Source organism: Lontra canadensis, unplaced genomic scaffold, assembly GCF_010015895.1.
Source record: "Lontra canadensis isolate GAN:19392208 unplaced genomic scaffold, GSC_riverotter_1.0 scaffold5, whole genome shotgun sequence".
In the NCBI taxonomy this organism is placed as follows: Eukaryota; Metazoa; Chordata; class Mammalia; order Carnivora; family Mustelidae; genus Lontra; species Lontra canadensis.
The window spans coordinates 1627327-1652098 of NW_022630999.1; the positions used below are offsets into that span (position 1 = coordinate 1627327).

The 24772-nt window shown below is 44.1% G+C and overlaps 1 protein-coding gene across 5 annotated transcripts in view; it reads left to right on the forward strand.

Moving 5' to 3' along the window:
* The window catches only part of RAI14 (retinoic acid induced 14), a 135720-nt gene that overhangs the window by 61773 nt on the left and 49175 nt on the right, over window positions 1-24772 (forward strand). For 3 of the 5 annotated variants that reach the window (XM_032851290.1, XM_032851292.1, XM_032851294.1), the window contains exons 1-2: window positions 20591-20712; window positions 20842-20972. In XM_032851290.1, coding sequence (XP_032707181.1) covers window positions 20659-20712; window positions 20842-20972 — 185 coding nt within the window. In that variant the 5' untranslated portion in view covers window positions 20591-20658. Of the gene's footprint in view, window positions 1-20589; window positions 20713-20841; window positions 20973-24772 lie in introns of those variants that run through there. The other 2 variants (XM_032851295.1, XM_032851293.1) reach the window with 2 other exon arrangements.

Below are 24772 nucleotides of genomic sequence, written 5' to 3' on the forward strand. Positions count from 1 at the left end.
CAAAATCATGACCCCAGCCAAAACCAAGAGTTGGATGCTCAATGGACTGTGCCACCCGGGCTCCCCCATAAAAATATTTTTGAAAGGAATTGTACGATTAATGAAAAGTTAGAATATATGGTTGTATCCCCTCCTTCATCTTTTTAGATGTCCTGTGTCCTTAATTACAGATGATTTTTTTGGATATTTCATAGTTTCCGAACATTAAAGCTTTTGTTTTTTTTTTCTTACTTGGCCTTGTAAGTAATACTTTATTCCGCAATCTGGTTTATATTTCAACAGCTGGACATCCTAAATATTATTTGGCATTTATAAATGCATGTGGTAATTTGGAAAAATTCCTTTATTACAATATAAATCTTCTGAGTAACTTTAAAATCATGTTATAGCCTTCAGTTTGAGGACTAGAAAATGTGAATACTCTTAACTCGTAGCAAGAGCCTCCAAATGCTGTCTTATAGCCTGACTATTTTGTAATTTAATGGAATCACTAAAATGTTTCAGGGAAATTATTTCCACAGGGTTTAAGTGCCTACAGCTTCATAAATCAGAATGGAGTTTTAGCAGGCAGAGAAATGGTGGCATCACAGATCTGTATCTCTCAGTCTGGACAGTTAAATATCAGCCTATCTGCTCTGGGGGTTAGGAACCTGCATTGGGGTCTAATTTCCTGTGGTACCTCTAGGCCTGGCACAAAGTGAGGTGATGATACAGGTAATTATGACAAGAAGACATTTATTTAGGACTTAATATGTGCAAGGCACATTGTATGTGGTTTTCCTGCATTATCTTGTTTTAGCTGCACAATGGCTCTTTGGGACAGGTGGCTTTTAACCTTTTCTGAAGGGACAGGGACAGAGCTGGATTATGCATTGTAATGTGGGAGAAATCTAAGTATTTTTGTTGCCAAGCTGGCCTAAAATTCCGTAGTTATGGACTCACCTTGGGAAGTCTTTTGATTAGGTATATTGAAATTCAGGTTAAATTAGAGTATTTACATGAAAGTCTGTGTACAGTGTGGGTGTGAATAAATTCAGATAGTGGTGAGAAAAGGCACAAAAAAGTTCCTTAGTGTTATATGAAAAATTTTTTGAGAATTAACTTTAGTTCGTATATTAAAAATCTTACATATGTATTTTTAAAGGTATATTTACTTGAGAGGGAGAGAGTGTGTGCACGAGCAGGGAAGGGGCAGAAGGAGAGGGAGAAACAGACTCCTCGCTGAGCAGGGAGCCCCATGTGGGGCTCAGTCCCGGGACTCTGGGGTCATGACCTGAGCCAAAGGCAGACACCCAACAGACTGAGCCACCCAGGCTCCCCATGAAAAATTTTATATTTTTTAAATTTAAATTTTAGTGAACACACAGTACAGTATTGGTTTCTGGAGTAGATTTAGTGATTCGTCACTTATATAAAACACCCAGTGCTCATCATAAGTGCCCTCCTTAATTCCCACCACCCCTCCAGCCCATCTCCCACTCTCCTCCCTCCGGCAACCCTGTTTGCTATCTGTAGTTATGAGTCTCATAGCTCTTTTTTCTTTTCCCCTAAAAATTTTTTTTAACTTTATTGTGTAAAATCTGTAGAATCCCATTTATGTTCTAAGTATTTAATTGATATAGTCCATACAAATAGAACAATTCTGAGGTAGCATAAGCAGGGAAATCATTCTAATAAAGGGCAGGATGTGCTGGGGGTAGAGGTAGTGGTATTTAAGCTGGACTGCTAGGATTTTTGATAACTTCAAGAAAGTAGTAGTAGCCTAAAATGTTGGAGGCAGGTCCTGAAAACGGTTTGGCTTTTATAAATACTAGGGGGGAAATCACAGGGTTATCTGAATTAATCCCTGTCATTCATCCCAAGATCACCACCTTCCAGCAGAATGCCCTTTATGTAAGGAGAGGGTATTGGTGGAACATATGGCGGTCTGACATTTTGAAACTTCAAGTCTAAAAGTCTGGTCTAGAGTGATGGCAATCAGCCTTGCATTCCTGTTTTCAAGTTCCAAGTGTAGTTTACATCTTCATTGTTTGATAGTCACATGAACAACTTTCTTCTTTGTTATATGACATTTATGTCAACCAAAATTTCTAGATTTTTGTATTCTTATTTTATTCATATCTTGGCTAATTGGACCATGTCTTTGAAAAGTTCTACAGGAGCATTTAAGTAAGGATATTCTTGGTCTTTGCGTGTTTAAGAACGTGTTTCTGCTTTCTGCACAGCTGAAGGAAGGTTGGTTAGATAGACTTGCTCTGTGATGCTTGATTCCTTTCAGAACTCTGTTGGTGGTGGTCCGTTGTCTTCTGGGTATTCAGAGTTTTGGAGAAATGTGAGCCAGCCTGATTTGGGAGACTTTGAAAATAAGCAGTTTCTATCTGGATACCAATGGTTTTTTATCTCTATCCTTCAAATTAAAAAAAAAAATGTCAACAAAATGTGTCTTCAGATACTGGTCTCTTCCCTCCCACCCTCCCCTCTCAGCCTCCCCTCTCACTAATTCTAGCTACTGCTTAGAGACTCATTTCATTTTCTTGATAATCTTTTCTTTAGCTCAGGGTAGTTTGCTTTTATTCTCTTATTTCTTAACTTTGTTCAGATTTCCACGTCATACATTATGTTGCCTGGATCCTTTTAAAATATTTTTTCCTCTCCTCCTTACTGTCTTTTTTCCTTCAAGTTATGTTTGTCCTTTCCTTTAATTTCAAATCTCCTAGATTTCTCTGTCTTCTCTTCCCTGTTTCCAACCCATTTTAAATTTGACATCTCCATGTAGTCTTCTTTGATTCCAAATTGTTCTATAGAGAAATTTTATAGACCTATTTTTCTCCTGAATCTAGTTGAAAGCACACGTTAGGAAACCTCTCTGGTTTCTTAAAGACTCATTCTGTCACAGGAATAAATGTGCTCTGATTCTCAAAGACATTCTCTTCCTTTGGACTGCGGACTGTGGAAGCTTTACTTAGGGCCTGTGCTGTTTCTCTCAGCTAATATTTATAGAGTGATGGCTGTGATCATCTGGAACTGAGGGAAGAGGTGGGTTCTATCAGATATTTTAAGATTCCTTTTCAAATATTTCAGTGTCCCGTTACCCCGCCCCCCCACCCCGCCACCGCCCCAGCCCCGGCCAAAAAAAAAAATAAAAATAAAAAGACAGAAAGGAAACTTACAGTTGTCAGTCTACACTTTGCCATTCGGAAGTCTGGTAGCCTAAGGAGGTTATGGATCAGCTGACTGCAGCAGGAAGCAGGTCTATGCCAAGTTCACTGGCAGTGGAGGCTTGGAATTCACTGGGGCAGCATCCCCTTCTGGGCTGGGCACAGTTGCCTTCCTTAGGCTCTGGCCACACATGCCTGCGCTGCTGGTCCCTTGTGCTTTTTCAGTGTCTTGTTAGCATGTGGTGTACTCCATGGTGGCCCACCCCTGCCATCACCCGTGATCCCTCTGAGTTGGGCACTAGGAGTGGTGTTTTTCTGGGATATCTTCCAGGCATCTACAGGGCAGACAGGCAGCTTGTCATTGTCCTTGGTCCTCTTTCCTTAGACTTATCCCATCTGCCTAAATCTGTAAGAAATGCCCTGAAGTCCGGCTTGTGGATATCCTCTTTCCATAGTTTCCTGTGCAGATACAAGCTTTCCTTTCATTTTAGAGGCTGCAGTTCATTCTAACGGGACACTGATAAGCCGCTCAAGATATTTAAGGCATTGACGCATTTTCCCAGGGTCCAAACCAGGTTGGTAGCTTGGCTTCAAGTAGAGCTGCAGCTGGAACTCCTGGATTGCCTACAGTCTGCTGCGGATCTCATCTGTGCTTTAGCCAGTCAGGAAATCTGGGCTTGGCCTTGGGCGTATACTGTGAATGTGAACATCAGCCAATCCTAGAGGAAAAGAACCACTATTGAAAATAACGGAGTGGGCATTCCCTGAGGAGTGTGAATAATAACCACATTAGCTAACACTTACTGAATGCTTACCACGTGCCAGGCAGTTCTGAATAGTTAGCAGATATTTGATTCATTCAGCTTTCCCGACGACTCTATGATAGAGGTTACTCTGATGACTTCTTATCTTACTGTCAAGGCACACAGGGCTTAGGTCACTTGCACAAGCTCTCAGAGGTGGAACGGAGCTGTTCTGCATTTCAACAAGTGGGACTGAGATTGGAGATCTGATCGTGTAAGGAGTTTGGATTTGTTGGAATGGACAGAAGGGAGGCGGCTGATGGCTGGCAGTGCAGGGAGGTGTCAAGAGGAAAATGTCAAGATAACATTTAAATTGTCACAGTGGAGAAGAGGAAAGACTGCCTTGAGGGAACCATGAGGGCTGGCTACTTCCTTAGTATTTTTACTAGCAACATTATTTTTGAAAAAGCTCTGGGCTTTGCTGGTATCTTTTACTCAGGCAAACACTCATTCACTTGAGAAGCATTTAGTCATCGCTGGCCACATCGGATCCTGTGCTAGATGCCTGGGATACAGATCTAAGGCCTGTGATCCCTGTCTCTGAGCTCACACTCTATGGGACACCAGTAGAGGTACACCAAGTGACTTTTAGTAGAAATTATTTTAAGTGGTAGTAAGTTGTATGTAGCATATCCTGGAAAATGGAGCTTCAAAATTTCAAAAGCATCTGTGTTTTTATTTAATTTTTTTTAAGAGTTTATTTATTTGAGAGAGAGCACAAGCAGGGGGAGCAGGAGAGGGAGAAACAGGCTCCCCGCTGAGCAGGGAACCCAACACGGGGCTCCAGCCTAGGACCCTGGGATCATGACCTGAGCCAAGGGCAGATGCTTAACTAACTGAGCCACCCAGGTGCCCCATTATTTCATTGTTTTAATAATAAATGAACTCATTTATTTTTGGTATATTTTCAAACTGCAGATTCTTGACCTATATGTTAAGGTCAAAATCCATAGCCCAAGACGACACAGTAGAATTCCAGTATTGCATGACTAAAGTTTGTCCCTTTTGGTGATTTTTCTGTGCGTTTACTTGGCATCTAGCTCAGTAATAAAATTCTAAGGCAAGACAGTTCGGGAGAGTCCCTTGTGGTATCCAAAAGTGTAATGAATGAGGCTTCACAAATAGAAACATTGTTGAATTTTCCAAAGTTTTCTGTATTTGCTAGTGTCCTTAGTTTGGGTTTCTCTGTTTCTCTTACCAAGAAATGCACAGTTCCAGAGTCACATGTTCTTGGGCTTTCCTTGGGGGCCCTATGTCTTCCAGGGACTGGGGAGACAGCAGTACAAGATGTCCATCTAGACACAAGCTCGTGTGATGCCTTAGCGAAATCAGACTGATAATAAACATCATAACCCCTCATCTTGTGCTCTTAAAAAACGCTGCCCTCTGCCTTTAGATGTCAGGAAGAAATAACTTCTTGGAACCAGATATTTTCCCCTGTGGGTGGATATTAGAGTTTATTTTGGGCTTGCTATTATTGGAGTGTAGAAAGGCTATAACAGATAGGCCCTTTCTTGAGAACTATGTGTTTTGGCATAAATAAATCAGTGGTGTCTCTGGCCTCAAATATATTAAAATATCCAGACTACTTAAAATTAACCTCTGATAACATTAGACAAGTGTGCTTAGATGTCTGTAGTATTTTGACTATTTAAGTCACTTTAGAAATTTGGAATAGTAATGATGAATTTGGAACAAATGGATGGTCCCCTCCAGTTGGAGGAAAGTTCTCTTTTAATTACTGAGTCATTAAAGAATATTCAGAGATTTACTAGGGGAGTCATTTTGGAAGACGATAAAAATTTCTGCCTTCAAAGATGATCTGTTCAGGGAGTCAAATATTTTTAAATGTACTGCTATCTTCTCTTTTACAAATGAGGAATCGGAGATGTACTAAGTTAAGTAACTTCTCCAGGATCACACAACTAGTAAGTTGTAGAGCCAGGATTTGGATCCAGAAACTCAGAATGCAAGCTCTTAGCCTGGTGCCGTATTGTCTCTCTGTAACAAGAAAAAATTGGGAAAACTATATGCTTTGAATGCTTGTGTAAAACTTTGTTAAAATGAATGGTAGGGAACAACATTTGGCCTTGTTAACAGAGATATGGCAAGGTAAAAATGAGAGAGGAAAAATTACTTTGAGTAGTTACAATGTAGAAGAGGATGGAACATCTTGGATCCTGGAGCGAAGAACTTGGCTAAAGCTCCAAGCTTTAGTGTTGGGGTGTGGCAGGGGCTGGGGCGGGAGCAGGGCAGAGTGGAATTTAAGATTTGAAACTGGATTAAGAAAAGTCTTCAATTGTGTGTAGGAGGGTGCACTAAAAAACATGGGGTCTCCTGTTGGCCATGGACAGCCATAGCTGACTTTATATAGGAAAGTGAGCTAGCGTGGCAGGCAGAAGGCTTTAATTAGCAGGGAAGTGGGAGATAGGGATGGGAGAGAGGAAGGAGATGGGAGAAAGGAAGTGGGGGTAACTGGAAACAGAAAGGCCAGTGAAGAGGTTATTGATGTTCTATTTAAAAAAAAAAAATGTATACCCCTTTTACCCATTTCTCCCCCCCTCCCCCAAGGAGTAAGGAGGGTATACATTTTTTAAATAAGAAATAAAGCCAAAACAAAGCATAGTTTACTCTCATACCTCATCAGGTTAAACAAGCCAACAATTAATATGCCTGCTTTCTGGATGGGGAAAGGAGTCCAGCATGGCGAGCCGGCTTGCCTGCAGTCACGCAGTGAAAGCTTCCACCACGCAGAACCTTTTTTTGGCGGTGGATGACTACAGACAGGAGGAAGAGCTGGGATGCGGGGCCATGGTACCCCGGTTCCTTCTAGTGCATCGCTTCTCCTGCCTTCGTGCTCATTAACTTTATAGATGCTCTGGGCATCGATAGTTTCTTCATTTAGACGTTTTAAAGCAAACGAGTAATGTGAATCCGCTGGAATCTACAAAAACAGGCGGGTAGCTAAATCTGAGTATAAAAGAGCCACGCAAATCAAACAGGGCCTAGGCTGCTGGGAGCCGGCATCCCGATTTGGGAGAACTTCTCCCTGTTTATAAAAACTCTGAGGCAGCCTTGGCTCTGGGGCAGGGTTCTAGGAATCAAGAACCTCGAGAGTCCTGTTTATTGGCCCGCTTTCCACGTAGGAAAGAGAGCGGGAGACCAAAATGGAGGAGAAAGACCCATTACACCTCCTCCGAACTCGCAGGAGCAGAAGCATGGTTAAGCTTCGAACTTAGAAGAGAACTAAAGAACCAGGACAGGAGTCCAGGAACTAAGGATGAAACCACAGTTTTAGTACAACACAGCTTGGCTGCTGGCCTAGAAATAGCCTTCTTCTGCTTAAATTGGAAGAATATTGGACAAAGAAGGTGTCAGTTACTGTTGCTGTGTCACAAATGACCTGGAAATCGATGGCACAAAACATTTTTTGTGTTACGTGCACAGGTGATGGGTCAGGTGTTCAGACAGAATGCCGGAGCGGCAGTGGGGGAGGTCTGTACTTGAAGATGTCAGGGACTCAGATGGGAGGGTTGAAGCCTGAGGGTCACTCGCAGCTTGGGGACTAGAGTCATCAGGATGGATACTTCTTTACTCATATATATGGCAGCAGGGCTGAGATGGTCAGATGGTGCACTCAACCTGGGACGTCTGCATATGGCTTTGCACTTGGCTTTGGCTGCCTCACAGCATGACAGTCGGCAGAGAGAGAGAGAGTGTCCATTCCCAGAAAGCCAGCTGGAAGTTGTATGGCCTTTTCTGACCTATCACTGAGAGTCAGAGAGTATCATCTTAGCTATGTTCTGTTAGCAAGTCAGCTCAGAGTCAAGGAGATGGGACACAGATACACCTCAAAGGATTGACATCCGTGATTTGTTTTCTACAGGCAGTTAGAGAAATTAAATCAACAAAATCTCTCTTGATTATCTTAAATTCAAATGTAAACATTTATTTTAATACCTATAATTAGAAAGACAAATGTTTTATTAAAAACACCAATAGCTAATGTTCCTAAACTGAAATGTAAAGAATTCAAGGCTACTAAAAAGGGCTCATTTTCTTTTTATAGTATTCTGCTGGGAACTTTTTTGGTGGTGATCTGGCTTCACTCCTGCTCTCAGACTTTGATCCAGTACTTTCTGTTAACTCGACATCTGTGGGATCATCTCAACAGAAGGATAATCTTCTGAAATGGCTTATAAAGAGCCCTAAAGGAAAGGTGGGGGGAGGGGAAGGCTACTGGTTTATCAGAGATACTGATAAACCAGGATTAATGTCAGAACCTCTCTCCTGGTGCTCTGTACCTGTATGGAGTATCTGAACCTGTCCATGTGCCCCAGGAGCTTGGGAAAGAGGAGAGCCCCATCTAAAGTGTCTAGCATGATGCCTGGCAAAAGTCCGAACCAAAGGGGTATTGAAGTGAAGCAAGTGCAGTGAAGGCATTGGCCATAGGGATGGAAAGCAGGTCAGTGCAAGGGAACCAGGAGAGCAGCAGTAGCAGCTGATGGACTGGAGAGGTGGAGGGAGAGAAGAAGGGCCCTATGGCTTTGGTGCCTGCACCGCTAACCGAGGCAGGGGCATCGAGCTGAAGGGCTCATCTGAAGGAGGGTGCAGGGAGCTTGGTTCAGGCCCATTTCTCTCTTCAGGAGGGCATCTTGATTGCCCGTGGATGCTTATTAAGAGTGTACATGCTGCAAGATGGGACTGTTGATTCACCGTCTTGTCTAGCTCAGCATTTTAACAGATGCCAACTTGGTTAGTATCAGGCAGGTTTGTCATCTTTGTTATTGTCACAGGAAGAATAATTCTGGCTGAACAGAATCCCACAGAGCATTTTTGAAGTTTGTATTCGTATTTTTTCAAAGAGACCTGGGGGAGTCTGATGTGTGGCCGTGTAGACATGACACCTGGGCATGATCAGGGCCAGAGATCACCCTGATCCTCTACCCTGGCCGTTCAGATACCTGAAGTGCATCTAAGCGTCGGACTTAAGACTTTGTGAATGAAATCATTTCATCTGTGAAATCTGTCTGGTTCCACTTGGGTAAAGAGCAAAGCTCCGGGGTTGTGGCTACTTATCAAACTCAAAAACATGCGAAAAGTACTTACGATGTTTGCTTGAATTCTAGCCACACATATCTCCAAGCATCCTGTTGCTCTGGCTTTGAGATGGTCATTGTTACACATGTACTGCCCTTTAAGCAGTGAGTATTTCTTTCCATCAATCAAATCCCATTTATGTGTGTGTGTATAATACATACACCCCTATACCTATCCTGTATGTGATTATAAAATAGACCTAGACCTGTATTATATATGATTATATAATAAACTCTATTAAAATCATGAAAGAGCTTACTATTCAAGGAGGCCTTTCTGTGAACATGCTTCCAAAGTAAATAATCCTCCTTTAAATGCTTTTGTAGGACTACAGATTTCATGTCTAATAATGTCTGCTTTAGGGGTGGTTCCTGCATTTACAAGGGACTCGGAGCACAGAGTTCCTGGTCACAGTGTCACCAGACTCTGGTCTTGCCCTGTAGCCCATGCAGCCCACCACACTGTGAAGTGTGTTCTGCCTGGTCCTGCTCCACATGATGGGCATCTGCAGGAGGGGGGTCGGGGGCGGGGGTGAGGTACAGCACTGAAGTAGAAAGGGCACCGAAGGTCTGGGCTTTGAATTTTGACTCTTACTTTCTGGCCTTGTAAATTTGGGTGAAATTCTTCTGTTTTCTGGACTTCAGTTTCCTTGTCAGTTAAATGGAGGCTGGAAACCCAAAATCAAGGTGGCAGCAGGGCCGTACGCTCACTAAAGGCTCTGAGAAGACGCCTTCCTTGCCTCTTTAGCCCCTGGTACTCTCCAGCAGTCCTTGCTCGATGGCACCAAACTGCGATTTGTGTCTCTGGCATCACTTGGCCTTCTTCCCTGTCTCCTCTCTGTCTCCATCTCTCTTTCTCCTTAGAAAGACACCTTTCACCAGACTTGGGCCCCACCCTAACCACGATGACCTCATCTTAACTAGATTATGTATACAAAGAGCCTATTTGAAAGTAAGGTTCTTATGTATATAGAAAATCACCGTGTACGTGATTTTTATAATGACTTAAATCCGTTCCTTATGGGACCTGGAAGGGAGGGGCACATAGCAGAAACTCAGCAAATCACATGAAGCCGTTTATACGGTGAGACCCATTCGCTCTCCAACCTCGTGACTCCTAGACCTCATTCTTATCCCTGATCCCACAGTCACTTCACATATCTGCCCACTGGCACCCCCTGTGCTCTTGATCCCGGAATGTCTGCTTTACCCGTCTTTCCAGTTTTCAGTCATCAAGCTAACCACCCCTTGTTTCTGTTCTTCCCAGGGCTTCCAGGGAAAAATCACACAACAGTACCAATTGGTTTATGCATGGAGTTGCCATTCCCACTCTTGGCTGGACTTCCGGGACTGCTTGAAAACCCCTTTATTCATTTAAAGCGGGTTTTCTTTCTCATTCAACAGTCCCCTCAAAGCTATTGGGAACATCGTTCCAGCTTTGTAGCCCACCGTGGACCCCACACACTTCACCTCTTGGTTCCCCAAGAAAACAGAAGCCAGAAAACAAGTCGAGTTCTTCTCCCACCGCATCTTGGTCTCTCTCAAATTAATACAATTGTTTAAAAAAAAAAAAAAGTTGTGAACTCCTTTAGAGCTGAGGTTACTGCATATCCATCTTTCTCTGCCTAGGACTTCCCAGAGTTTCTGCCTTCTCGCAGTCCCCCAAACACCAAATAAATGAGTGCTTCAACTCCGTTGACTTGGGTTAGAATCATTTTTTCCCCTGAAGGGTAAAGGTGATTTGACCTATTGCCAGACTTGCCTCTACCCCCATTAGACTGCTTTTACCTCTTGTGGCATGATTTTTTTTTTTTTAATTAACAGATAATGTATTATTTGTTTCAGGGGTACAGGTCTATGATTCATCAGTCTTACACAATTCACAGCGCTCACTATAGCTTGTGACATGATTTTTAAATATAACATTTTAACATTGGTCAGTGTAGTCAAAGAAACGAATCTGATAGGATTATGGAGACTTTCAGTACCTTTGTAGACTGGGACAAAGGCATCAGTGGAGAAGGGTTTAATCTATAGTGGCTCCTAAGAAGTAGGTGGAAAACAAAGCTGTCAACAAACAGCTCTGAATTGAGCCCTTACCATCTGGCAGGCGGTGGGTGGGCAGAAGGCCAGGGGTTTAGTGGTGAACAAGACAGATGCTGGCCATTGGCCATGCCCTGGAACTCCTACTCCGGTGAGCGGTGGTGGGGGGGCAGTCTGCAGACATCTAAAGATATTTCAGAAATACTACTTAATTACAGTTCTACTGAGTGCTGTGGAAGAGAAGCATGAGTGAGCCTAACTAGGCGAACTAACCTGGTACAGGTTGCTAGGAAGAGCTAGGGGCAGTGGGAAATGGGAGTAGGGTACCTGGTGAAGGGATGGGGCAAAGAGACCAGCCTGTTTCTGGATGGAGGTGCTTAGAATTATGCATTATGTCCAAGACACAGAATTTAGTGTTTGTGTGAAAAGACCTCAGGAATCACTGACACAGTCCATTAAGGGAAAGGGGATGGATTTCGGGATGGGTGACAGAGACGTGTGACCTGTGTGTGTGAATAATCTAAAGTAGAGGTGTGGGGAGAGGGCCAACCCATTTTAGATGAACTTCTTCTTCATAAGTATTGGTCTGAAGTAATTAATATAATTGGAAGGTTCTTTATGAAACTTCTGGGCTCTGTGAAATGGTCTAGTGTTTATGTCATGATGGATTGGAAATTTTCTTGCTGTTCCATTGATTCCAAGGCCTCTCTTGGATCAACTCACTGTTTACTGAATATCTCTTGTATTTTTCAATCATTATGTCTTGTCTTCTCTCCATTAACCTGAATATTACCCACTGCAAGGCATAGTTCATTATCCAGTTAAAAAAACCTTCCCTATCTGCCTACATGAAGTTGACCCTCCCTTCTTTTGTTGTGATTCACAGTGTGGCTCACTTTATCATTCTCATATCCTTTTTTTGTCTTGTTGGCATATTTCTCACATTGCTTTACTTTATCTACATGGAAAATTCAGGAAGGACTATGCCAACTATTTAAAAAGTACAAAATAGTTGTTGGGTGAATGAATGAATGTAACAGCTGTGGAATTTTCTATACTGCTGATGAGAAAATATCATTTGGGCCTGTGGCTTGCTGGTTTCTTGTCCTCTGTCCTAAAATATGAAGGTGTGCTCTTTTTCTCCTCCTCCTCCTCCTCCTCCTCCTCCTCCTCCTCCTCCTCCTCCTTCTTCTTCTCCTTCTCCTTCTCCTTCTCCTTCTCCTTCTCCTTCTCCCTTTTTTCCCTCTGGATGGTACTAATCTGAAAACTTTCCAGTGAAAACACGGTCTACTTTGTGTAACTTTCATCTTCCTGATTATATTGGCAAAATAGTCTGCACTTCGTAAACTAGAGGGAGAAATGCATCATTTCCAAAGATAATCTCTCAAATAAGCTCGTCCAGATGGCTCCCAAAGCACAGCCATACAACAGGAGCTGTGCTAATTGGTGATGATTAGGGTTTTAGTGTTTTTCCTACAGAAAGTCAAAGAAACTCTTTCTCTTCTGAGATTGCTCTGTGCCCTGGGATTATTTTGGTTGGGTTGACCTATTCCAAACGCAAACTTGCCTACTAGCCAGATGTCTGTGACCAATGAGTTTCCACTGGTTTTTCACTTCCTAATGATTAAACCAAAATAAAAGAAGGTGATGCCATGTCTGGCCGACAGCAGACACTGCCAGTCACCAAAGCCTCAGCATTCATCACGCGGTCAACCTGATGTCTGCTACTCTTGCAGGAGGCAGGCAAGGCTTTCCAAAGGCCGAGCTTCAAGGGAAAACTCGTAAGCAAGTAGTGTCATTTGGAAATGATTTGATGAATAGGAAACTTAGAGGCCAGCCATTGAAAATCTCATTTGTGATAAATTAGCAGGAATGTTTGGAGCTTACACTGAAGGTAAGGTCTGCCTTTCCCACGTGCTGCCCTTCATAGCTGACACATTACACATGTCTCCGGAGCATAACATATGGCTTCCTGATCTTGCAAATGTGGCCTAAAAAATGTGCTCTGTTGAACCAGCATCTGTTTAAACAGTCTCCTGGAAAGCTGAGCCATGTTCAATAAGATAGTTAATTTCATGTCTGCGAATGTTTTCTCTAGGGCCCTTTAAAATGTTATTTTTAGGAACTGCAGTAGAAAATTTACAAATTTAAATTTGCACGAAGGCATTACCTGCCTCTGAAAGGGTAATGGACCATCAGTTCTAAGCTGTAAATATTAAAAGATTCATAGAGCATGAATCACGAAGAAACAGCACAGAAGATCTATTTCAATAATAATAGTCACCATTTTTGGAGTGCCTAGTCTGTGCCAGGCCCTTCATGTACATTACATTTAATTCTCGGGATAATTTGCAAGGAAGCGAGATCCTCCCATTTTGCAGATAAGGAAACGCCCATAACCTGCTCAAGATCACTTAGGTGGGAGGTGGGGAGCTGGGATTCCAGCTCAAAAGCACTAACCTCTGAAGCCGTCTCTCATTCTACACCAGCAGTTCTTGGCTTTCGCTTATGGGTGGACTGGGGATAAGGGTTTAAACCAGAGACCCTTATGAATTGTGTGCAAGCTCTGGCGTGTTTGTGCCTTATTCTGAGAAGAGCCCGTAATTTGAGCAGATTCTCAAAGGGATCGGAGAGACCTCTTCCAGAAGCATATTTTGGCTCCAGGCTGCTGCCTTCCTTTTTAGACACGAGGAAACAGCGTGTGTAGAACACAGACTGTCCAGAGGCACTCGGCGCTCTGTTGATTTGGCCAGAAAGTGAACTGCAAGCCTTCTTTCTAAACAGTGCACGTGCGCGAGTGTGAAATAAATCACATATAGAGATAAGTGCACGAAATGAGAATGTAGCATTTAACAAGTGCACCTCTGTGGAACCACTAAACAGGTCACAAGCTAGAGCAGAGGACCCTAGGATACTCCCTGGTGTCCCTCCCTCCTCAGATGGCCTCCCTTCCAACCCCTATTCTGACTCTTAAGGCAGACTCGTCCTTGCTTTTCTTCATCAGTTTACCCTTCAAGCACGCATCCCTAACCAGAGGGCTCTGTCTTCCCTGCTTTCACCCACGTCTCCGTATAGCGGACTATAGTGTTCTATGTCGTGCTCTTTCAGCCATCTTGTTTTTTTTCTCCGTCCCTGTTGTGTGCTGCTGTACTTTGTTCCTTCTGTTGCTTGATAGGTTTTAATGTTTCTTCTGTTATTGGACATTTGATTATTTTTCATTTCTGCCTGTTATGAGTAATGCCTTTATTAAAATTCTTCTACACATCTTAGACACAAGTTGCATGTACGACTCTCAGGGAAAGCATAGTATGTATTAAGCTTTTGTGAGAGACAAAATAGTTAGTCCTACAAGGAGAAAGTAAAGAATTCTTTTCGTCTCCCACCCCCTTCCTTCGTGCTTCTGTGGGTAGCCTTTGCATAATTTCCACGTGTCCCCAGACTTGGACTAAGAATCAAAGAGCACACTTGAACCTGAGTTCAGGAAGCTGACTGAGATCTTGGGGATCAGAGTCTCCAGGATGAGGCATGGGTGATTCTCGTGACTGGGAGACAGTGGGTTCACCCTGATGAATTGATAAGACCTGGCTCGTGGTTATGAAGAGGCTCGGAGAAAGTGTGCCTATGATTAAAATATTGGACAATTGGCTTTAGAATATTTAAGGGAGTAGAATAGTTAAGGGAGTTGGATTTATTTAGCCTATTAAAAAAATCAAAACATGATTAAATAGTTGTTTGCTAAAGAATGAAAGTTTAATAATTGCAAAAAAAAAATTGCTAAGACAAGAGAGATTTAGGTTAAGGAAGAGGAGGGTATTCCAGCTAAAATCAGCAACAGGTACCGAGCACGTGTTAGGTACCAGAGGGGCAAGAAATAAAGGCTGTTGTCAGTGCCTTCAGGGAGCTAAAGACAGGGAAACAAAAACAAGCAGGCACCGAGCTCTGGAACAAAAGACACAATATTTCACCGAGTCTAGACTGTGGGCTTCAGGCAGCTGAGTAGGTGGCCCTCTGAGACACCATGGAGGAGAGAAGCAGACAGAGGCTACCACCTAAGGCTTGAAGAGCCTGTAGGGCTCCGGGTAGGCTTTAGAAGGAAACCTTTTCTTGGGCAGATGGGATGACAGAGCATTCTAAAGCAGTGGCATCCGATGTGTTTTCTCGGGAGTCTCCAGTAAAAATATACATTTTATGTCACCACCTAGGGTGTATACATTATCAAAATCTCATAAAACATTTAACTTTATTAAATATGATAGCATCTGAAGTTTGCTGTTTTTCTCCAAGCTCATTTTTTGTAGATGTGGGATGAACCTGCTTGCAGGTTGATAGCACCATTCTGAGGGGACGGGGAGCCCAGTGTGGATGGAGGCAGAGCTAAGCGGCTCTATGGGAGGGAGTGCCATTTAAAGGAGGGAATTTCCATGGGAAGTGGTGTGGGGGGAATGGGATGTTTGTGTGGTGATGGGCTCTAGAAGCCTGTCCTGATTCTAGAGTATGAATGAATTACATTGGGTTGTTATGGCAAAATTTCCAACTTCACCTATCATATCATCTGCTTCAGACACCAAATGGTTTTCTCTGTACCCACAACCAATCCTCCAACTGTTTCGGCACCAACAAGGTGTCCCACCGGTGCACTTCAGTTCTGACACTAATGACCTTACGGTATCGTCAGACCCCAAGTTAAGGGGCTCAGTCCCACAAAATTGCTCCCACTTCAAATACCGTTTGCAAGTCCCGGGCCAACTGGACATCTGAACAACTAGCTATAAAGTCGGTGGTTGTGGGGGGGGTGTTCCCACAGCCCACTCCTCAGGTTTGATCATTTGTGAGACTGCTCACAGAACTCAGGCACTTTGCTTAGTACTACAAAGTTTATTATAAGAATACAAATCAGGAACAGCCAAATGGAAGAAATGCACAGGGCAAGATAGGGGATGTGTGTGTGGGTGCGTACGTGCACCACTTCTACTCCCTCTCCAGTGTCATCCTCCCCCCAGTGCCCTGATGTGTTAACCAACCTCGAAGTTCAACCCTCTGGTTTCAGAATGGGTTAAGTCTTTATGGAGGTTCCATTTTATAGTCATAATGGATTAAGTCATTGGCCATTGCTGATTGACTCAGTCTCTAACCTGGAGGTGGAGTTAGAGCTCAGAGTTCTAACCCTCTAATAACATGGCTGATTCCCCCGCCAACCAGTCCCCATCCTGAAGCTAGTTAGGGGCTTCCAGCCCCTAATACCATTAGCTCATGTAAGGGGGCTTATTATGAATAACAAAAGATACACTTTGCCCCTATCACTTGGGAAATTCATGGATTTTAGAAGCTCCAGTGCTAGGAACCAGGGACAGAACCAAATCTATAATTCTCATATCACAATATCACAACCTTACTCTGGCCAGCCCTCCTGTGAGACAGTAGATTGGCCAAGATAACTTTTGATGCTTGGTTTCAGTTTAGTACCACTCAGCAGAGGAATAGAGGGAAGAGAAGAATTTGCTTCTGGATTCTCACAGAGCACAAACATTAAAAGTATTTATTAAACATCTGTTTTATCTCATCTTGCTATGGCCATGGAATTTTTGGTGTGGAATGCAGCACTGGGCAGAATGGTTTTATGAGAGAAAATACAGGGATGATCTCCACGGACGGGTTTAGGAGAGGAAGGTGATAGCACCTTGAAAGCCATGCTTTCTGGAAGAAACATGGTATAGCCCGTGCATATCAGAATGCTTACAAGTATCACCGCTTGCCTGGCCCAGAACTAGAGAGCTCAGTCATGTTAACATCACCTCCTTGTGAGTGCTGGCTGACAGTCTGGGTAATGTCATTTCAGAATCTGGATTTAGAGATTAGAGAGAGGTTAGAGAGAGGGTTAGAGAGAGGTTAGAGGGTTAGAGGACAAGTTTGGGATCCTTTTTGCCTCCACTTTTAGCATACTTGGGAAAATTTTAACAGTAAACTCTTACTTCTTTCTCATTTCCCATCCAGTGGTCTATGTTCTCCCCCAGTTATTCCTCAGGTTTGCTCCTGCCTTCCTGGTTTGTTTTGAACTGTTCTCTTGGCTCAGACTCTAAGGCCAATATATATAGCACCCATCTGTTTCCTTCCTGCCGCTTACCATGAACCCCATCTGCAGCACAGACAGGTTGAATGGTGGTGTGGATTATTTATTAAATCTTTGTGCGTGGGTAGCCCATGTTCTGTCCATCTCATCTGTTCTAACAGACAAGTAACTTTGGGCCTGCAATAAGGAGAAACTAGATAAAAGAGAAGCATTTTAGATCTCAAGGGATGTGCCGTTGACCTTGTCCTCCAGTGGTATGTTGGGGGGCATCTTTCTTGCTGTGCCCTCTAGAAACTGAACTCTCTAAATATCCACATGTAACTAATTTTAGGGAATCCGTAGAACCAGATTTTTCTTTACCCGAGTTGAGTGCCTTAGCAGCACTGAAAAGGAAAATCCTTTCATGTGGCCTTTCTTTGCTTAAGTACTTTTGGTCATATCCTCTGAGGCTTAATATCCTTTTGATCTTCCCAATCCAGTTTTAATTTGGTCAGTTGAAATTAGGGAAGGATTTAAAGACAGCACTAATAATGTGGCTTTGGGATAACGTAGATAGGAACCTTTGGTTCTGAATATACTTTGATGAATTTTTTTGTTTTGTTTTGGCTTGTCAAATGCTGTCTGGGGGAAATAAACTTCAATCTGTTTCTTGGTGTTTGCTACGTTTTGTTCTTAAGTAAAACTTCCCATTCTACCAACAAATGCCTGTGCTTGAGGCAGTATATGTTTTGTGTTCTTCTGCTGTAGGATGTCTGGTTTATCATTGAAGATAAAACCTAACGTCGTCTCTGTGAGTGTATTGATAGTTGCAGAAGTGTGGATGACATTGGCATAGATGCGTTCTTAACTTATTAAAAGTATTTAGAGAACTGTCATGTAGAGCTGCGCTGTCCTGTACGATAGCCTCCAGCTACTGGCACTTGAAGTCTAAACTTAACAATTCAATTCCTTAGATACACAAGTCACATTTCCACTGCTCAGGAGCCATCTGTGGCTAATGTGATATTGACCATTTGGGCCTGATAATTCTTTTCTGGGGTGGGGTGAGGGGCCGTCCCATGCCATGTGGAATGTTTAGCAGCATCCCTGGCCCAACCTAGTAGAGGCCAGGAGCATCTAGTCACAACAATCAAAAATGTCTGTCCAGATTGCCACATGTCCCCTGACGAACAAAATCCTCTCTGGGTGAGGATAACTTGCTTAGTTCATCTAGTACAGATATAAAACATTTCCATGAACCAAGACAATACTGTTCGAGAATAATCTCCAGCAAAGTTTGGTTGGGGGGCATTTATAGATTAAGCATTTTGAGCTTTAGAGGAATCAGATTAGTCATCTGGTCCAAAGCCCTGGGAAACTGAGGCACTAAGTGTAAAGTTTCGCAGGTGAGGTAAACACAACACCAGGCAAGGTGGGCGCAAGGCAAGATTTATTAAAGGCACTTTCTGGCAAAGTTTCAGGGCTCGGGAGAAGGGAAGCCAGGAAAGTCACGCCGGGAGGAAGTGGGCATTCTCGGGTGAGGTTCCACGACTGGGAAAGGGGAAGTCGAGGAAGTCGCATTGGGAGGGAGTTGGCGGGGGTCTTTTATCAGGCCAAGGTAGGGCATGGGCTCACATCCATATATGGTAGGGTATTTGGTGATTGGAGGGTATGGGGTGGGGGTCCTGATACTTCTGTTTCCTGCATAGGTATCGGGTTACCTATGGAGATGTGACCTGGGCATACATCCTTTTGTCGGGAGAGTCAGGGGTTAAGGAAAAGGGCTGGGGGGTGGGGGAAGCCTGGAAGACAGCGGGCTGGTGATCCTTTCTATTGTTCCTCCTGCACTCCCTGAGCCCTCAGACCCAACACTGAGAGGTTTGGGTGACTTAATGTCCATAGCATGGATGTATCAATCTAGACTGCTAGAATTCTAGTTCATGCAGCCTAGAGGACAAACTTCTGATTTTCATATCAACCTATTCCCTCATTCCTATGTTCTCGCACTCAGTGGTGGCTCTGGGGAGGACGGAGTCCTGAGAAATGGGAAGGGCCCAGTCCTGAGCCTCGAAACAAATTCCTTACCTTAACCTTGTGCACCTCTATTTTACTCCTCCATGACCTGTGGCTTTCTCTAAGGCTGGGGTTGGAGGGGTGTCTGGGACATCTTGTAGACCCAACTTTGCTATCTCAGGAAGTGGAGCCCTGTTGGGTTTCCCAGTTATGTCAGTGCAGAGAGATTGGGAACATGCTGCTTGGGCCATGGAATGTTGCAGTCCTGTAAAATTTCCTTTTTGTTAACTGTTAAATTTCCAGTATCTCCTCTGTCGGCTTCCATGCAGTGGTCCATGGACAAACCTTTAAAAGGAAATGCCTGGAGGTTTTTGATCTTCAGAGGTCACGAGGAAGCAAGAGAGCCCTGCAGAATGTTCTGGGGAGGGTGAAGGAATCTCTCTAAGGGTGCTGGTATCCACAGAAAGGGGCGCTGGAAAGTAGGCTTAACTAGGAGAGATCTGGAGGGCAGGCCGGCCCGCAGAGTGACCCAGTGACCCCAGGATGTGCCCCAGGATCTCATCTCCCTGAATTAATCCTGTATACCTCCTTCACCTCCCCGTGACTCTTCTTCAGTGACTGATTTTATTCTCTCCTCTGTTCCAAAGGCTTCAGTGGCTCACTGCTTCCTTTTCACATGTGAAACTTCTTGGCCTTCTTCTACTCAAGGCCCATTTGCTCTTGTATGGAGATCTCCTTTTTTCCTTTGTAAGAGTAAAAACCAGTTTTTATGCACATGAAAGCTTTATTGTTGCTGTGGTTCACGGAATGATTCTGTCTGAGGCTTGGGCTTGGCATTGGTGGAGGCTTTGCTCCAAGCCGCTTGATGTTTAAGAGGTCACTCAGGAAGAAGTTTTGTTTCTTTTGTTTCTTTCTTTCTTTTTTAAGATTTTATTTATTTATTTGACAGAGAGATCATAAGTAGGCAGGGAGGCAGGCAGAGGCGGTGGGGGGGGGGGTGGGCAGGCTCCCCACTGAGCAGAGAGCTCCATGCAGGGCTTGATCCCAGGACCCTGAGATCATGACCTGAGCTGAAGGCAGAGACTTAACCCACTGTGCCACCCAGGCACCCCAGAGTTTTGTTTCTGATGATACTGTGTTGAGTTGGTAGCCCGGACAGCTACTTAAAATCATTACGCAGCTCAAAAGTCAAGGCCCAGGGAATAGGCCAGAAAGAGTGGCAATGAAAGCAGGTGAAGAGCTGTGTGTAAATAAACCCTCGAGTAACCTTGGGCTGTGGGCCGGTTTTGTTCTGTAACACCATGGGCCCAGTGAGCTGTGGCCTGGGTCAAAGGCCAGTATCCTGAGGAGCCAGCTGTCAGAGTTTAGCTGCAAACAAGCTAATGTGTAAACTTGCCTCCAGGTCTTTTCGAGTGGCTTCATTTTCCCAGCCTCACTGAGAAGAAGGCACTTTATTTCAGGGTTTGCTGACCAGCTGCTATTCCACTGAACTGTTGATGTTTTCCTTTGGGAAACCGGTCTTCTTGAGTGTCTCCCCAGTGAAGGGGAAGGTATCCGATTTGGGGACAGCTTTTGATTTCAGTGATGGGAGGGTGGGGACCGGCGACCGGGGTCCTGCTGGTCATTGTGACTGTGGCCACTGTTGTTCACCAGCTCTGCGTCTCCCCTTTGCTCCACAGACCAACGAGTGGAACAAGAATGATGACCGGCTGCTACAGGCTGTGGAGAATGGAGATCCTGAGAAGGTGGCCTCCCTGCTGGGCAAGAAGGGGGCCAGTGCCACCAAGCATGACAGCGAGGGCAAGACCGCGTAAGCTCAAAAGATTGGTTGCTAACTGTAGCAATTCTGGCTTCTCAAGAGTGTTCTCTGGAGTCCTTGGGATCCATGAGGGAACTTTACAAATGCCTTGAAGGAGACTTTGTGAAATGACTGTCGTCTCCCATTCCTACCCTTCATGTTAAAATGTGTAGGAGGATATTTTCAATTGGTTCCTGTCTCTTCAAGTTCCAAATTGCACATTGGGCTTTACCCTCAGTGGCTGTATTTGTTTTCAGGTGTAACCAAAGATTGCACCAGAGACTAAATAGAACCAGATTGCAACTAAGTGATACATGGGGAAGGAATTCTGTCCTACATTAGAAACAGCACAAAAGAGGGTTAATTTTTTCATAACCCTCAGGCCTTACTATTTATATTGTTACTTCTTTTAAAACCCCTTCCTTAATGTTGATCAGTGATTACATGAGTGTGTGAATTTTGCATTATACTTTGCCATTGGTGGTACTCTTGCCTGCCATAATTAGAATTATAGATTTGATTAAGGGGTGTGTGTGTGTGTGTGTGTGTGTGTGTTTATTTGTATCCATGCTTACTCTGGTCATATTGTAGAGAGGTCATTGACTTTGTAGCTAAGCAGACTTCTAATCTGGAATTTGTCACTTATGAGTTGTGTAGTCTTTGAATCTTAGTTTATTCAGTTTCAATGGGAGATGATAATATCTAACTACTAGGGTGATTCTGAATATAAAACAAGATCCTGACTTTGGTTAGGCACCTCCAGAAGTAGGTTCTGAGACAAAGATTTGAGTGTGAGCTGTTTCTCTAGCCAGTGCTCCCAGGAGCACAAGGAAAGGCCTGAAAGCCCAATGGTTTGTTACTGACGGGCTCCTGCTATGGGCAGCTGGAACCCTATGCTGCTAAGACCTTTGGGAGTCTCTTTTTAGACTCAGAGGAGGGGTTGGCCACCTCTGGCCCACAGTTTTTGTAAATAAAGTTTTTTGGGGGGCGGTAGAGCCAAATCCATTACGTAGCATTGGCCGTGGCTTCTTCTGCCCTGCAAAGGCAGGTCGGAGAAGTTAAGGCTTACAAACCCCAGCATACTGACTCTCTGGCCCCTTGCAGAACTAGTGTTCGTACCCCGGGTTCTAGGTATGCCTGAGAGTTACCCAACCCAAGGGGTAAGGAAGCAGGGGTTTCTGTTCCTAATCACTTGTCCCTCCAAGGTGGAACGCTGCTTCTAGGGCCCGTTATGATCGCGGGCGGAACGGGTCCAAGAGATTAGAAAAGGGGCACCTTGTAGCTATAGGCACCCTATGTAAAGAGCTGGCGATAGCCCCCAGTAGGAACCTGATCAAGCCAGTTCCCTTTCTTTCTTCTCCTCCATGAGCGGGTTCTCAATCCTGGCAGCTCCTGGCTGAGACTCATTGGGGTACTTTAAAAACATACTGATGCCCTAGGCACTCCAGATGTTCAGAAACATTTCGTCAACGGAGAGGCCCAGTGATCAGTAATTTTCAAAGCATCCCATGCCAGTTCAACCAAAGAGCACCATCGTCCAGAGACGAGATTGACTCTAGATTGGTTGACAGATAGTGAGAATAAAAGGCAAATTTTCAGGAGAAGATTGAGCCTCACATTTGAAAATTTTGTCAATGAAACCCTCTTCCTGGAACCCGCTGAATCCCACAGCCTGGACACCAGTTCCGTTGTTGGGGGTCAGGCTCGGTGATATGCAAGGGGAAGAGGGAAGTGTTCTCACTCGGATTGGAGTCTGGTTCCCTTAGAGCCAGGCTCGTGCTCTCCACTGAAGCCCCAGGTTGAGCTCCTCGCCGTCAGCCTGAGTTTGACTTCCCAACTTTGCAGAGCCCTGTGTCTTGGGTGTGGGGCCCAGGGCCAAGTCCTGGTGGATTCTGATGTGGGAGGCAGGGTGGGCCAATGATCCTGTTGAATGAGTTGCCTACTCAACCTTACATAATGCTTTGTTCTTAACCCTCTTGCAGCCTAGATTGTAATTTCCTTGATAAAAGGGTCTGTTTACCTTGTAGCTCATCCCTATAGTGACACCACCTAGCCCCCTGCTCAGCTTACAGATACTCAAAAAAGATTTCTCCAACGCGTATTACCCTTTTCCCCCAGGAAGCCCCATTTGGAGTCCGGGCTTCTGAGCGTCAGCTGCAGAGGCCACACTCCTAAACCTGCCATGAGAGTTTTGGACTCTTCTTGTCTGCTTCTTGTCCCGCTCGAGCTCCCTGGGCTCCTGTGGATCCCAGCTCCCACAGTCTCCTACATCCCTCCAAGAGAGACAGCAGGTAGATGTTTCTGATAGTTTTGTTCAAGACAATACTCACGAAAAAGAAGGTGGAAAATTTAGGTTAGCAGCTCAGCCACAACTGTGATCACATTAATAAATTTGTACCTTTTGTTAATAATATGTTAATTATGGGTCGAGTAGATGGCCAGGTAGTTAATTTCTCTCTCTTGTGGGAAAATATACATAACATCAACCTTACCATCTTAACCATTTTAAAGTGCTCATTTCATTGACATTAAGTGCATTCCCAGTGTTGCGTGACCATCAACCTTTAATTCCAAAAATTCTTCATTGTCCCAAAAGGAAACCTTGTGCTCCCTAAGCAGTGACCCTCCTCAGCCTGCCTCCCTTCCCCTGGCAACCACTAATCTGCTTTCTGTCTCTGTGGATTTGCCTATTCCGGAGATTTAATATAAATGGAATCATACTATTGGCCCCCTTGGCTGTGTTTTTTTTTTTTTTTTTAACCAATTGTAAGGTTTTCAAAGTTCATCCTTGCTGTAGCACAGATCAGTTCTTCATTCTATTATCTTTTTTAAAGATTTTATTTATTTGAGAGAGAGAGCGAGCACAAGCAGGGAGGAGAGGGAGAATAAGGCTCCCTGCTAGAGCCTGATGTGGGGCCTGATCTAGGACCCCAAGATCATGACCTGAGCTAAAGGCAGATGCCTAATCGGCTGAGCCACCCAGGTGCCCCATTCTCTTACCTTTTAATGGCAGCAGTGAGTACGACAGACCAAAATCACCCCCTCTGTTTTGCAGATGGTAAAACCAAGGCTCACGGGATCTGCCTCTCCCTGAATTAACTCCAGAACCAGTTCTAAGTTCTACCCTTGCCTTCGTTATTACAAGTCTGCTTTTTTCTTTTTTATTTCTTTCTTTTTTTTTTTTTTTTTTGCTTTGGTGACTTCTGTGTAGAAAGAGGAACTATTAAAAAAAGGAAGAGAAGGTCTTTCATTATTTTTTCAGTGGAAGATTTTTCATAAATAATCATCTGTTATTTTTCATAAATAATCATCTGTTAATATTTAACTTTTCTGCTTGGCATAGTCCTTATGATGATTAAAGTTGCTAAGTGATAACTGCAAGGGTTGAATTGTCAGAGGCCCAACGGGGTTCAGTCTGTCTCGCTTCATAGTTTCATTCAAACCTGGTAGTTCTGGTATCCAGAAGAAGGGGGCGCTGTGGGGTTGGACACCATGCCTCCTGTCCCTTTGGTGGCATGGAATCATGCCTGGCCCAGAGCTCTGTTGTAACAGGAACCCCAAGCGGTGTTGTTTCCTTGGCTTCTGTCCCCTCGCCTCCGGAGGTCTGCACTTCCATATTTGGGTTAGTCGAATCCATGCATTCCTGCCTGAGTACACCTGTGTCTCCCTCATGTTTGAAGATTTTTCTCGAGCTGTGGAGACTTCTCCTTTGTCGCCACATGCATTGGTTGGGTAGCATGCAGGCTAGTAACTGAGTCTGTGGCGGAGCGAGGCAACGCGTCCCCTCTGCTGAAACTCTTGGCTGCACTGGC